General features: G+C 40.1%; 1 protein-coding gene across 1 annotated transcript in view; it reads left to right on the top strand.

Moving 5' to 3' along the window:
- Positions 1–9,516: 9,516 nt before the first annotated feature.
- The window catches only part of ADGB (androglobin), a 259,425-nt gene continuing 254,168 nt past the window's right edge, over positions 9,517–14,773 (top strand). Inside the window, exon 1 of the mRNA XM_075203593.1 lies at positions 9,517–9,669. Coding sequence (XP_075059694.1) covers positions 9,596–9,669 — 74 coding nt within the window. The 5' untranslated portion in view covers positions 9,517–9,595. The remainder of the gene's footprint in view (positions 9,670–14,773) is intronic.

Genomic DNA, 14,773 nt, shown 5'->3' with positions numbered 1-14,773 from the left:
AAATCGTGGGGCAGATGAAACAGACAGATACCCCCCCCCCCCCCCCCGAGTGCCCCCACCTTCCCTCCAACCCTCAAGAAAGATGAAAAGGTTTAAGATTTTTTACAGATTAGTTGACCACCTTTTCACTCTACTGGATGCAAAATCTTGTATTGGGGCTTTAAAATTTAATTTCTGTGCAAGTTCGTGTTCAATGGAGTGAAGTGCAAGGCTGTTCAAATGTTGTTCACTCATTGTTGAACGCAGATAGTTTTTAATTAAGGACAGTTTGCTAAATGCTTGTTCTCCTTCAGCCACAGAAAGTGGAAGGATGGTGAAAATTCTGATAGCAATGCAAACTTCTCCAAATATCTCTTGAAAAGTTGTAGGCTGTGTATGTTATTCAGCAAGTCAAGTGTACCCAAGGGGCTCTTAACTGTAGCATTGTAGAATTTTCAGAGGTGTTGAAGTTCACTTAATAAAGATGCTGTAAGATCTTCTGGATATCTGGGGGTAAATGTATCAATCTGCGGGTTCTTCAACACCCGCGTGTTCAGCCTCTTCCGCGATTAAATTTCAAGCGGCGCTGCATTGTAAAGGGTTAACTTCCCTTTACAATGCAGCGCCGCTTGAAATTTAATCGCGGAAGAGGCTGAACACGCGGGTGTTGAAGAACCCGCAGATTGATACATTTACCCCCTGGAGACCAGAACTTCAGTGAATGACACTAATTCTTCTTCCGGCAGAGTCCTCAATTTTAAAATTGTAGGAAACAAATTTCAAAATTTTGCATGAATTGAAAATGCTGTTTCAGCTCACTAATGATGTAATCAAGTACCACAAAAAACACATTTATTTTGAATAATGTTTCAGCATCTACTTCATGAATCAACTCTTCTCTACTATGCTTCTTCTGAATCTTTCGGTTACGTGGGATTTGCCTCAGAAAGTATAACAGACAATTTTTTCCCGATGGGCCTGTACAGTCATAGCCAAAAGTTTTGAGAATGACACAAGTATTGATTTTCACAAACTTTACGACTTCAGTGTTTTTAGGCCTTTTTGTCACATGTTGCTATGGTATACTGAAGTAAAATTACAAGTATTTCCTAAGTGCCAAAGGCTTTTCTTGACAATTACATTAAATTTATGCAAAGAGTCAATATTTGCAGTGTTGACCCTTCTTTTTGAAGACCTCTGCAATTCGCTCTGACATGCTGTCAATCAACTTCTGGGCCACATAATTACTGATGGCCGCCCATTCTTGCCTAATCAATGCTTGGAGTTTGTCAGAATTTGTGGGTTTATGTTTGTCCACCCGCCTCTTGAGGAGTGACCACAAGTTCTCAATGGGATTAAGTTTTCTGGCCATGGACCCAAAATATGGATGTTTTGATCCCCGAGCCACTTAAATATCAGTTTTGCCTTAGGCAAGGTGCTCCATCATGCTGAAAAAGTTATTGTTCGTCACCAAACTGTTCTTGGATGGTTGGGAGAAGTTGCTCTTGAAGGATGTTTTGGTACCATTCTTTATTCATGGCTGTGTTCTTAGGCAAAATTGGGAGTGAGCCCACTCCCTTGGCTGAGAAGCAACCCCACACATGAATGGTCTCAGGATGCTTTACTGTTGGCACGACACAGGACTGATGGTAGCACTCACCTTTCCTTCTCCGGACAAACATTTTTCCAGATGCCCCAAACAATCAGAAAGGAGATTCATCAGAGAAAATGACTTTACCCAAGTCCTCAGCAGTCCAATCCCTGTACCTTTTGCAGAATATCAGTCTGTCCCTGATGTTTTCCCTGGAAAGAAAAGGCTTCTTTGTTGGCATTCTTGACACCAGGACAGCCTCCAAAAGTCTTCCACTCGCTATGCGTGCACATGCACTCAAACCTGAGCAAGCTCTGCACTTGTAGTGCCCCAATCCCGCAGCTGAATCAACTATAGGAGACGGTCCTGCCGCTTTCTGGACGTTCTTGGGCACCCTGAAGCCTTCTTCACAACTATTGTACCTCTCTCCTTGAAGTTCTTGATGATCCGATAAATGGTTGATTTAGGTGCAATCTTACTAGCAGCAATAAGAGAGGTAGAGAGAGAGAGTTAGAAAGAGATTTTAGGAAAAAAAAAATAGAAGAACTAAAGGACAAGGCTGTTTGTGGACTGTGTTGTTCTCCCTTCCCTGTCATTACAGCTTTTATAACCTTCTTCTGGTTTCTTGTCTGAATGGAATGTTGGGACCTGTTTGGAAAATATATAGGCACATTAGATATGGAATGCCGAACAATAAGTGAACACAGTACATAAAACCACACACTATATTATACAAACTTCTAAACTGTACCTTGGCATGTCCACATCACTGATCCTAAAATGCCCTCACATGCCCCTCATCAAAATTTTCCCAAATGGCATTCAATTGCCACTAAAAGCCTCTTTGTGCCCTCAGTCCTCCCCACGTGCCCTTTACATGCCCATCAGACCACTCCACATATCTACCACCATGGTTGTTACATACTCACTAGAACTATCAACGTGCCCCTTAATTAACCATAATAACACTGACCCACTATACCTCCTCAACCTGCCCGTTTATAAAAAGTAAAATTAAATTATTCACAAGATTACAATGTTGCTGCAGCCTCTCCTCTGTTTTGATGGCAAAGCGCTCCTTCCTACAGTGGTGGCGGCAAGATGAGTGTAACGTGAGGTCACACCATCAACTGACAGAGAGGTTGAGGGTCACATGACACTGGTGAATGTACGATATTTCCCTCACCATTCATCTCCGATAAGCATTTCACAGCTGCCTGCCACTGCCAGGCTCACAGCAGCAGCAGCGATTTCTGCAACCTCTCATCTTCTTTCTTCAGCGGCAGCGAGAACATCAGTGTGATGTCAGGTTACACCAGGAACTAACAGGGAGAGGGGCAGATCACATGATTGTAGGGGCGGAGCTATTAGTCCCCTGCGATCGCGTTTGACAGCTGCCTGGCTGTGACAGCCAAGCTCACAGAAGCAGGCAGACAGCAGCAGAGACGCAGGAAAGGACAGCTGCCATCAGGTACAGCGGGCCCCCTGTTGAGCCCATGGCCCATAAGCCTGTACCCCCATACCCCACTGATGGCGGCCCTGAACATAATTAGTACACTGTGGCCATGCGCAAAAGTAAAAGGGTATATCGTACGCTAAAAACACAGTTTGCGTCCAACTCTACATGAGACCCTAAGTTGGATGTCTATGAGTATCGGTGGAACTAATTCGCTCATTCGACTCCAGTACCACATACTAAGCTGAGGACACCCTGTCACAAACTGTGTCAGGTATGACTCAGTCTGGGACTCAGAAGCCCAGAGTCATATATATATATATATATATATATATATATATATATACACACACACACACACACACATGCATATGATCTGGCCTCCATGTGCCTGTTTGATTGCTGCCTGCCATTCTGAACTGGCTATTTGTTTTGACCATAGTTTGTCTACAGTGAACGCTGCTCCAGTATTCAGTCGTGACTATAAACATCAGTGTATTGTTTATTGTTGGTGTTGCTTATTGCTAGGGAACCCATGGGTGACTCTACTGGTGAAATTATACCAACTCCTGACCCAGTTGTTACTGAATCGGTTTCATCTGCCTCTCACAGGCCATTCATCGTTTGCACCATGGTGTTCTCGGTGCTATACCTTAACTGAGGATTTGGCTTCAACTCTACTACTCCAAGTTATCTTTACCGCTTCAAGGTTCGATGAGTACAATCATATATACAAGTTCCCATTTGTAATTTGCTGGCTGTCAATCGTTTCCACTGCAGTTGCCTTGGTGCTGTACCCTGGCTGGAGATTAGATTTTGTGAGATTTTGCCATCATTGATGTACTCAAAGTGGGTATGATTTGGACATTCCTAAAAGGTGAACTGGCCTGGGCTACTCCTTTACAAGAAAGACAGGACTGCATGTTGAATTCTTTTACAGCCTTTGTTCAAGAATTTGATGATCTCAGTTGAGCAGCAACTGCTAATTCTGTTCTCAAACAGGCTGCGCGAATCTGTATACCAACTGGAATATGTTAACTAAGAAACATCAGTTTCAATTGGGCCTTATGCTAATATAAAGGATGAATAAGCTTGCCTGGATAATTTAATGGACTACTGCATTACAATTGGTACTAGGTGAATTAGTTTGCCTGGATAATGACTAAGTGTGCTCAAGAAAAATGTGAGCACAACAATCATGGTTTCTGTTAATCCACATATTGTACCATTTGAATCTTTGACTATGAGAACCCCTGACCTTGATAATTAATCTATGCAAGTGGGCACTGTTCGTGGCCCATTATCAGAACCAGAAAGAGCTAGAATAGGAGAATTGCATTTATGCTTGTATTGTACTAGCCATTCCCACTTTTTGCCTTAAGTGAAAAGGTAAGAAAGCGCTTTACACAGAAAAAGTATATTTATTAAGATAAATTAAAACCAATTATGACGCTAGATATAACTAACATAAATAATATGTGCCCAGACATTCTATGAATCATAATGATTCGCTTATAAGCAACATATCGATGCATATAGAATTAATAAGACACCTATAATGAGGGTATTCTTATATAAAAAGTAGTAATCAAGTCCCAATCAATTAAGTGGTTAGTCCATACTTGTTCAGAACTCACATGTTACCAGTGAAATAGCAGTTAGATGATGAACAAATTGTAAGGATCAGTTTATAAGCTCTGCAATATATTTGAATGATGCAATCCCAGAAAGCCAATCAAGAAGCAGTAATAATCAGTACAGTTCCGTATCTTGCTGTCATGCGGCTGGTCACATGTACGTAACCCAGCAAATCCGATATAAGCATAAATTGCCATAGTGACTCTATGCACAAAGAGATATTAATCATGCAATACAATGACACAATGAAGCATTAACGCTCATTGATTTTTAGTTATTAAATACAATTGTAAACTGCAGATTATAACCAATATAATTACAACTGCTATATTTACATATTACTACTGTTGTCATCTTTAAAGTACATACCAAATTAATAATCAAACAATATAAAATGGAACAATATAAAGAATATAAAATTATATCTCTAGAGATGTGTGGCGGAACATAATTATAAATCTATCAATTCATAATCATGGACACATGTGTAAGTGTACAATATACAATGTAATTCATGCAAATTATAATGGAATATATAAAGAAAGATATTAAAAACTGTATGCACAGCATATATCACTAATTTTACTTAACTAATCATATTGAAGATTATATGTTGTAGTGAACAAGTGTCCACAATGATAAGATGCCAGGAACACGATTGCACCCAGACACTGTGATGGGGGTTGGTCTGGATCATGCTGAAATTCTCCCCCTCCAGATAAATTAGTTGAGTCCCGTATTCCAAATTGTTAAAACAGAGAAACCCCTTTGTTTAAGATGAAGGATACTTTACTGCCCTCTGTCTGGAGTTAACAGAGTAGGCAGTTTCTGCAGCTCTGATACGACGAGGCCCAGGATGCTGACAATTGGGCACAAAGGGTCCTGCAACCAAACAGAGCTGGCAACTGCAATCACAGCAAGAAATGCCACAGCAAGACTGATCTTCCTCTCTCACCGCTCTTCATATACTGCACCCAGTTAAAATCCCTACAATGGCTTCCTCTGTCCCCTCAAGAATCCAATTTAAATTACACATCCTTAGCTACAAAGATCTCAGCAACCCCACCTCTGCATACATCTCAAATCTCATCTCAAAATACACTCCCTTTTGCCATCTTAGATATACCTATAACCAGGGGTGGGCTGGACGGGGGGCATATGCCCCCCGGGCCGGACAAAAAAAGATTTTGGGCCGGTAACTAAAGACAGACTAGATGGCTGGTCCCTCTACCGGGAACAGCCACCTTCTCCCGTTGGCCGCAGATCCTTAGATTCGTCCCCCTCCCTCCCACTCTGTGTGTTGTTCTATTGTAGTCACATGGGATGCGCACCGCGTGACTGGTGCCGTCCCATGTGTGAACAAGAGAGGAAGAAACTTCACGGCGCGCAGGGATGGAACCAGGTAAGTGACGGGGGTGCGGTAATAGTATGTGTGTGTGTGTGTGTGTGTCAGCATAGGAAAGTAGTGTGTGCCAGCATTTGAATGTAGTGTGTGTGGTCAGCATATGAATGTAGTGTGCGTGTGTGTCAGCATATGAATGTAGCATGTGTGTGAGAGGCCAGCATATGAATGTAGTGTGTGTGAGGGGGCCAGTAAATGAATGTAGTGTGTGTGTGAGGGGGCCAGTAAATGAATGAAGTGTGTGTGAGGGGGCCAGTAAATGAATGCAGTGTGTATGTGAGGGGGCCAGTAAATTAATGCAGTGTGTGTGTGAGAGGACCAGGAAATGAATGCAGTGTGTGTGTGTGAGAGGACCAGTAAATGAATGCAGTTTGTGTGTGAGGGGGCCAGTAAATTAATGCAGTGTGTGGGGGGGGCAGTAAATGAATGCAATGTGTGTGTGTGTGGGGGGGGGGGGGGAAGTAAATGAATGCAGTGTGTGAGGGGGCCAGTAAATGAATGCAATGTGTGTGTGTGTGTGGGGGGGGCAGTAAATGAATGCAGTGTGTGTGTGAGGGGGCCAGTAAATGAATGCAGTGTGTGTGTGAGAGGACCAGGAAATGAATGCAGTGTGTCTGTGAGGGGGCCAGTAAATGAATGCAGTTTGTGTGTGAGGGGGTCAGCAAATGAATGCAGTGTGTGAGGGGGCCAGTAAATTAATGCAGTGTGTGTGTGTGAGGGAGCCAGTAATTGAATGTAGTCTGTGTGAGAGGTAGGGGGGGGGGGGTCTTAATATAATGTGGGAGGTAGGCTATTCATTTAATTGTGGAGTGAAGGTGGGGGCTAAATATTGGGTGATATTTTATTTGTGGGGTGATGGTGGGGCAATTTAATCTAATAGTGGGGCCTATGAATTTATGATGGGGTAATTGGACCTTTAATTTAATGCTGGGGTGGTTTGGGATCTATTTATTGATTGTGGGCTGTTTGCGGAAAATGAGGTCTATTTATTAAATGTGATTATTTATTATTTAATACCTGTGATTGTTGTGGGAAATGGTTATTAAATGTGATTATATATTATTTAATACATGTGATTGTTGTGGGAAATGGTTATATTTGTTAAATGTAAATGTTATTTAAATTATTGCTGGGGCTGTTTGGAGGGAGGGAAATAGGTTTATTTATTAAATGTGTTTGCTATTAATTTTTTATTGTCGGGGCTAGTTGAAGGGAAATAGATCTATTTATCAAATGTAAATATGATTTTTTTAATGTTGGGGCTGGAGGGAGGCCTAATTATAAAACGTGGGTGCTATTTTTATTTAATATCGAGGCAGGTTGGTGTTTTCTAAATTTCATGTACCCATTTTTCCCCAAATATGGCCCCCAACATTCCAGGATCCGGACAAGCAGCAACTGATCTAAAGACACCAGCAGCCATAGGTGGTGAAAGTGACAAGAACAGGTAGGACAGAGCAAGACAATCTGTTGGAGCAAATTTGGGTGACTGTCTTGCTTAGTCAGGATTTGGTGATGACTGGAAGGACAGTTGGGAGGTATGTCTTGCTTCACATTGTACTACTCATGAAGGCAGAATTGCATGCACACAGTATTGCTTGTGTATTTGTCTAAAATGATAACCATGTTACATCTTAGGGCCCCCCGTCTAAAGTACACCCTGGCCCCCCAGCTCTGGGCAAGGGTGTCAGATTGACACCTAGTGCTCTGCTCCTCCTCCCAATAGCACCCATCATATTATTTGTTTTAGGTTAACCCTAAAACAAATAATAACCTAATTAGTATATAGTGCAAAGCTAAAAACAAATCCTTTTGCTGACAAAAACATCAGTGGGTGTATTTACTAAACTGCGGGTTTGAAAAAGTGGAGATGTTGCCTATAACAACCAATCAGATTCTAGTTATCATTTATTTAGTACATTCTACAAAATGCCAGCTAGAATCTGATTGCTAAAGGCAACATCTCCACTTTTCAAACCTGCAGTTTAGTAAATATACCCCCAGGTTTTTAAAGCAAAGGGGCTTTTTGCATTTTGATAAATCAGCCCCAATGTTCAGTACTATAATAGAACATCATTATATAATCTATTTCTATATGATTTATATCCCATTATAATCAGCCAGGTATGTGTAAAAATAAATAAAAAAATAAAGTGCTGTAGGGAGAAGGAACATATAAAATAAAATGCAATATAAGTGAGGTTTGTTTATTGCTGCATTATTTATTTTCATTATTTAAGATTTATCAGTTATAATAATAAACTATCACCGGCTTAAGCAACACTAAAATAGCCTTTTTTATATTGATAAATACATATTGTACCGAAAACCACACTTTAAAGATAGGCCGCTACTTATGGGCCAGTGCAATGTACTTGCTCCCTGGGCTAAAGTCTGCCAGCCAGTCTCTACCTATGACCTGATCCTCATGTCATCTCTGGCAACCAGCTCTCACTCCCAACTACAAAACTTCTCACATGCCACAAACCACTTATGTAATTTTCTACCATGCCAGATTAACCTCTCTCTCAGTCTTCAATTCTTTAAACTCTCTAAAAATCAATATATTTATTAGAGCTTACCCTACTCCCAAATATACTACCCATACAAGTGTGGCACTGTCCACTTGTTCCTCTTGTTTCAGATGTGCCCTTAGCTTACATTCTATTGCATAGCCCATCCCTTTAGCTGGGTACTGTGGCGCCTCTCAATTCAATGCTAATAATAATCCTACGGTGGCAGTTTTGTTCAGGAAATCATGGATGTCCGCAGCCCAACAGCATACCTTCCAACATTTAAAATCCTTATCTTGGGAAATGGCCTCCTTCGACAAAGGGGCATGCCCATGTCACAAAAGTTGTGGCCATAGGCGTCAAGTGCTAAGCTGCCCAAACCAGAAATGCACTAGCAGGACTGTTTCACAAAAATCAGGACAGTTAGCAGGTATGCAGCTGTGTTTATAGTGGTTTAAGAGAGGAAAACATTAAGACATCATTAAGTGTTAGTTCGTTTTATCAAGTGATAGGCAGGTGAGATGAATCATGGAATTTACAGTGCAATTTTAACAATAACACACTGAACTGGACTTTTATGCATAATAAAAATAATCCTGGCTTTATGGGTGATCCATAGCTCCGATGGGCCAGCAAGCTATCCGCTGTCATCGTACAACAGTTGCAAGACCTCCACTGCTTTTTTTCAAGTATATAGAACCAATCACCAACAAAATAAACTCTATATACCTTCAAACAAAGGTTATTCCTGCATATATCTTTCCATAGTTCTAATAGGCAAAAATATGTGTAAAATAAGAGGACGCATATAAAAAACATATCTGGCTTTGACGCAATCTCACCACGTGATCAGGTACTAAAATTCCGAAGCGCGCTCACGACCCAGACGTTCTGCACTGGAAGCGCGTAACAGTTGTCTCCTAGCAACCATAGGACGCGCCGCTCGGTGTTCTGACACAGAACAGTGCAGAGATCACAGTGACTAGTGAGACTGCGAGACATCTAGAGCTGCTAATATGTCGTCTAAACAAACTAAGAAGAAGGAGTCTGTGAACCGAATGAACTCAGCGCTTGGACAAACACCAAGAGAGTGAGTGGTACTAAGAGGGGCGAGGAATGATGATAGGGGCGGCGGCGGGCAATACAAGTCATCAAATGTTAAGTGAATACACAACACGTATAAACGACGACATGGTGTCTGTAATCGTTTGCGGTACGCCAGGATACACTGTTGTAAAATACAAGATAGCAATCAACAGTGTCATGTTATGCATCACAAACTTACTTTCTACTGTTTTTAATATTCTTAGTTAAGTCAGTATACAAACATCTGCTTTTTATTGTTTAACTGACCAAAAGGACAGCCTCCTTTTATGGTGATTTTACTATCAATGTAACCTTCGTATCATCTTTTGACATCAAGTGAAATATAACTAATGTGGGATATGACCCAGCCAACAAAAAGTGCCAATTGACTTATCACAAAAGTTTTTCTTACATGTTAAAAGCTGTTAATTTCAATAGTCACACCACCAGCATCAGTGATGACATTTTGTATGCTGATAATGGTGTAACTTTGTCAGCAATCCCAATCTAATGTATCATTAGCATTAACTAATATGTGTAGTTAAGCACTACACAAGTACAAATGGAGCTCAGTAATGTATGTATGTGATATAGGTTATATTAGTTTAGTAGTGAATAGCTTGGGATATTGGAGCTAATTGCAAAAAAAAAACATTGTGTCTTTTACTGTCTCTGCTGCATCTGTAAAATATCCAATATTACAATCTCAGATATTGCAATGATGACAGTATGGTAGACAGCCATAAAAAGCGTAAAATACATTTGTAAAATATATATTTATAAATACATTTAACCTACCTAGAGACAGGTTGACTTTAGCAGGCCTAAGTTAGAAACCTCTAATTACTTACAGTTACATAGTTACATAGTTGATGAGGTTGAAAAAAGACACCAGTCCATCAAGTTCAACCTATATTGGATCTCCTGCGATCCTGCACTTATATTTGAAATTAATCCAGAGTAGGCAACCGCCCATCTGTTTCAATTTTGAAAATACCCCCAGACTCAATATTGCAATCCAATTTTTACCCTATATCCACTACTATCCTTTATTTTAAATTAACGGTCGTATCCCTGGATACACCTTTCCGCTAAAAAATTGTCTAACCCTTTCTTAAACATATCTATTGAATCTGCCATCACAACCTTCCCTGGCAATGAATTCCATATATTGACTGCCCTTACTGTAAAGAACCCCTTCCTTTGCTGGTTGTGAAATTTCCTCTCCTCTAACCTTAGGGGATGACCACGTGTCCTGTGTATGGTCCTTGGGGTAAAAAGTTCCCATGAAAGCTCTCTGTATTGACCCCTAATGTATTTGTACATAGTAATCATATCTCCCCTTAGACGCCTCTTTTCTAAAGTAAACATGCCTAAACTGGCTAACCTTTCCTCATAACTTAATGATTCCATACCCTTTATCAATTTTGTCGCCCTTCTCTGAACCCTTTCTAGTTCCAAATTATCTTTTTTATAGAGTGGTGCCCAGAACTGTACTGCATATTCAAGATGAGGTCTTACCAACGATTTATACAGTGGCAAAATTACACTGTCTTCCCTTGCATCTATGCCCCTTTTTATGCATGCCAATACTTTGTTTGCCCTTGCAGCTGCTGCTTGACATTGAGCACTATTGCTAAGTCTACTGTCGACGAGCACTCCCAAATCCTTTTCCATTATAGATTCTCCCAAATTAATTCCATTTAATTTATAGATTGCGTTCTTGTTTTTGATCCCTGAATGCATAACCTTACATTTATCTGTGTTAAACCTCATATTCCATTTAGCCACCCAATCCTCCAGTTTATTTAAGTCTCTCTGTAGAGAAGCTACATCTTGCTCTGATTTTATTACCTTACAGAGTTTAGTGTCATCTGCAAAAATAGAAACTTTACTCTCTAAACCATCACCAAGGTCATTAATAAATATATTAAAAAGGAGTGGTCCCAGCACGGAACCTTGAGGTACTCCACTTAAGACCTTTGACCAATTAGAAAATGTTCCATTTATCACAACTCTCTGTTCCCTATTCTCTAACCAGTTTTCGATCCAAGTACAAATTTTGATTTCTAGACCCAGTTCCCTTATTTTGTAAACCAACCTCTTGTGTGGCACTGTATCAAAGGCCTTTGCAAAATCTAAGTAGACCACATCTACTGTCCTGCCCTGGTCTAAGTTCCCACTAACTTCCTCGTAGAAACTAATTAGATTAGTTTGACATGACCTATCCCTCACAAATCCATGTTGATTGCCACTAATAATTTTATTGCGTACCAAGTAATCCTGAATACTGTCCCTTAAAATACCTTCAAGTAGTTTCCCCACTATTGATGTCAGGCTTACAGGTCTATAATTCTCTGGTTGTGATCTCGTCCCCTTTTTAAACAACGGCACCACATCTGCTATTCGCCAATCCCTTGGTACTGAGCCTGATGAGATTGAATCTCTGAAAATTAAGAATAGCGGTCTAGCTATTTCCGAGTTTAACTCCATAAGGACCCTTGGGTGTATGCCATCTGGACCTGGAGCTTTATTTATCTTAATATTCTTCAGTCGCCTTTGGACTTCTTCCTCTGACAACCAACTATTAATTAATGGCATGGTTTCATTTCCATTTTTATGTATTACTACTGCCATTTGTTCCTCTCTGGTAAATACTGAAGAAAAGAACGTGTTTAATATCTCTGCTTTTTCCTTAGTATCATTTATCAATTCACCCATCTCACTTCTTAGGGGTCCTATATTATCTTTTTTAATCCTTTTGCCATTTATATACTTAAAAAACTTTTTGGGGTTTGTCTTACTTTCTTTTGCAACGTGCCTTTCATTTTCTAATTTAGCCAATCTAATTTCCTTTTTGCATGTTTTATTACATTCCTTGTACCTATGGAAGGACTCCTCTGACCCTTCAGACTTAAACAATTTAAATGCACGCTTCTTCCTTTGCATTTCTTCCCTTACCTTTTTATTTAGCCACATTGGTTTAGACTTAATTCTTTTACATTTATTTCCCATAGGAATGAACTTATACGTGTATGTTTCCAACAACATTTTAAAGACAGCCCACATGTCTTCCGTATTTTTTCCTTCAAAGGCTTTGTCCCAGTCTATGCTCTTTATAGACTCCTTTAGCATATTAAAATTTGCCTTTTTAAAGTTTAAAGTCCTAGTTGATCCCTTATACTGTTGTTTCTGGAAACTAATTTCAAATGAGACCATATTATGATCACTGTTTCCCAAGTGCTCCTTTACTTGAATATTTGATATTACGTCTACATTATTACTAGGTCCAGTATAGTCCGGTTCCTAGTTGGTTCCTCAACTAATTGGGACATGTAATGGTCTTTTAGCGTGCTCAGAAACCTATTTCCCCTAGCTGTACCGCAGGTCTCAGTACTCCAATCAATGTCCGGATAATTAAAATCCCCCATAATTAAAATTTGACCTAGTTGTGTAGCCTTTTCAATTTGCTGTAGAAGTTGGGCTTCCTCAATCGTACTAATATCTGGCGGTTTATAGCATATCCCTATCAGAAACTTCTCTGAACTTTTTCCTCCGCTGGATATTTCCACCCACAATGCCTCTATATTATCACCAATATTCTCGTATATAACTTCCTGAATACTTGGTTTTAATTCTGGCTTAATATAAAGACATACTCCTCCTCCCCTTTTATTTACCCTATCCCTCCTGAAGAGAGAATAGCCTTCCAAGTTGACTGCCCAGTCATGTGTATCATCCCACCAGGTCTCAGTAATACCTATAATATCATACTGCTCATTCATTGCTACTAGTTCTAACTCCCCCATTTTACCTGTCAGGCTTCTTGCATTTGCAAGCATACACTTAAGTCTATTGCCTCCCTTAGGTATTTCTTTTTGCTTTAAAAAGGGCCGCTCCTTATCGGCTATGCTTCCCTTTCCCCCCTCTCCACCCCCTTTACTCTTGTTAAATTCCTCCTTACTACTCTCAATGTCTATCCCATAAATACTTGCTTGCCCCTCCCCCCTGGAGCCTAGTTTAAAATCTCCTCCAACCTTCTAACTATCCTCTCCCCTAGCACTGCAGCCCCCTCCTCATTCAGGTGCAATCCATCACGACAATAAAGATGGCAACTGAAGTTAGGATTCTGGTTTTCAGCTAGTAGTGTGTTAACTCATTATAGGGCACTTAGTAAACCACATTATGGTGCCTATTTACCATCAAGTGGTTGGTTTTCTATCGCCACTTATTGTGGTGATACAAAATCTCCCATAGCCACAATTAAAATACTAAGAAAATTTTGCAGGGGCATGTGAGCTACTCAGCTTCACTGTGATACTGGCATACAGCCGTAAGAGGCCGTAAGTGGATTCTTGCTGTTGCATAAACCAGTTCCGGGGGCCTCTGCCAATGCATGTCCTGGCATTGCCAGTCTATACCTGCACAATGGAATTGGAAGCCCGGGCAGTCCTACAGCTTCACTTTCTCTAATTTACTATGTTAAGCTAAACTACCAATGTACTTTTCTGTAGGAACTAACCTGACTGCCCATAGACAAGCTCTGTGATGCCACAGGAGCAGGGCTGGGATGTAGAGTATGGATGTTTGGCATGGGTATACATTTTACAGGTTTTTTCTGTCTCTGTATAAAAATGAGTAACTTATGTAATTAAATGGCTTTAAAAGTTAGTGTTCAATGCTTAAAGAATTCATGAAAACATTCATCTTTCAGGAAAAAACCCGATAAAGTAAAAGAGTATTAATCATAACTAAAGCTTGGCAGTGGTCCTTTGCACGCTAAACATTTCAAACAGCATTTTCCAATTTGCTGCTCCTTAAAATATTATTAGCACAGGTTAAATTAACAGTTGAAGTGGAAAGATTTTTTTTTTACTTGAAAGACTAGGGTTGCTGCTCTGTATTGATTTGTGCACATGGAATATTAATGTCGGTTATAAAACTCATTGAACTAGAGCCATTATGGCTTTAGTGTTAGATAAAAGTAATAAGTCATATTTGAAGTGACCATGAGCCATTTAGAGTCATTTTTTAATTGCATCACTTATGTGATGGAAACAACAGAGCATAAAAGTCAATAATACTATACATAAAATACACACATGTAA

Source organism: Mixophyes fleayi, chromosome 3 (assembly GCF_038048845.1).
Source record: "Mixophyes fleayi isolate aMixFle1 chromosome 3, aMixFle1.hap1, whole genome shotgun sequence".
NCBI classification, from domain to species: Eukaryota; Metazoa; Chordata; class Amphibia; order Anura; family Limnodynastidae; genus Mixophyes; species Mixophyes fleayi.
The sequence above is the reverse complement of the archived record's forward strand: the minus strand, read 5'-3'. Positions and strand labels throughout refer to the sequence as shown.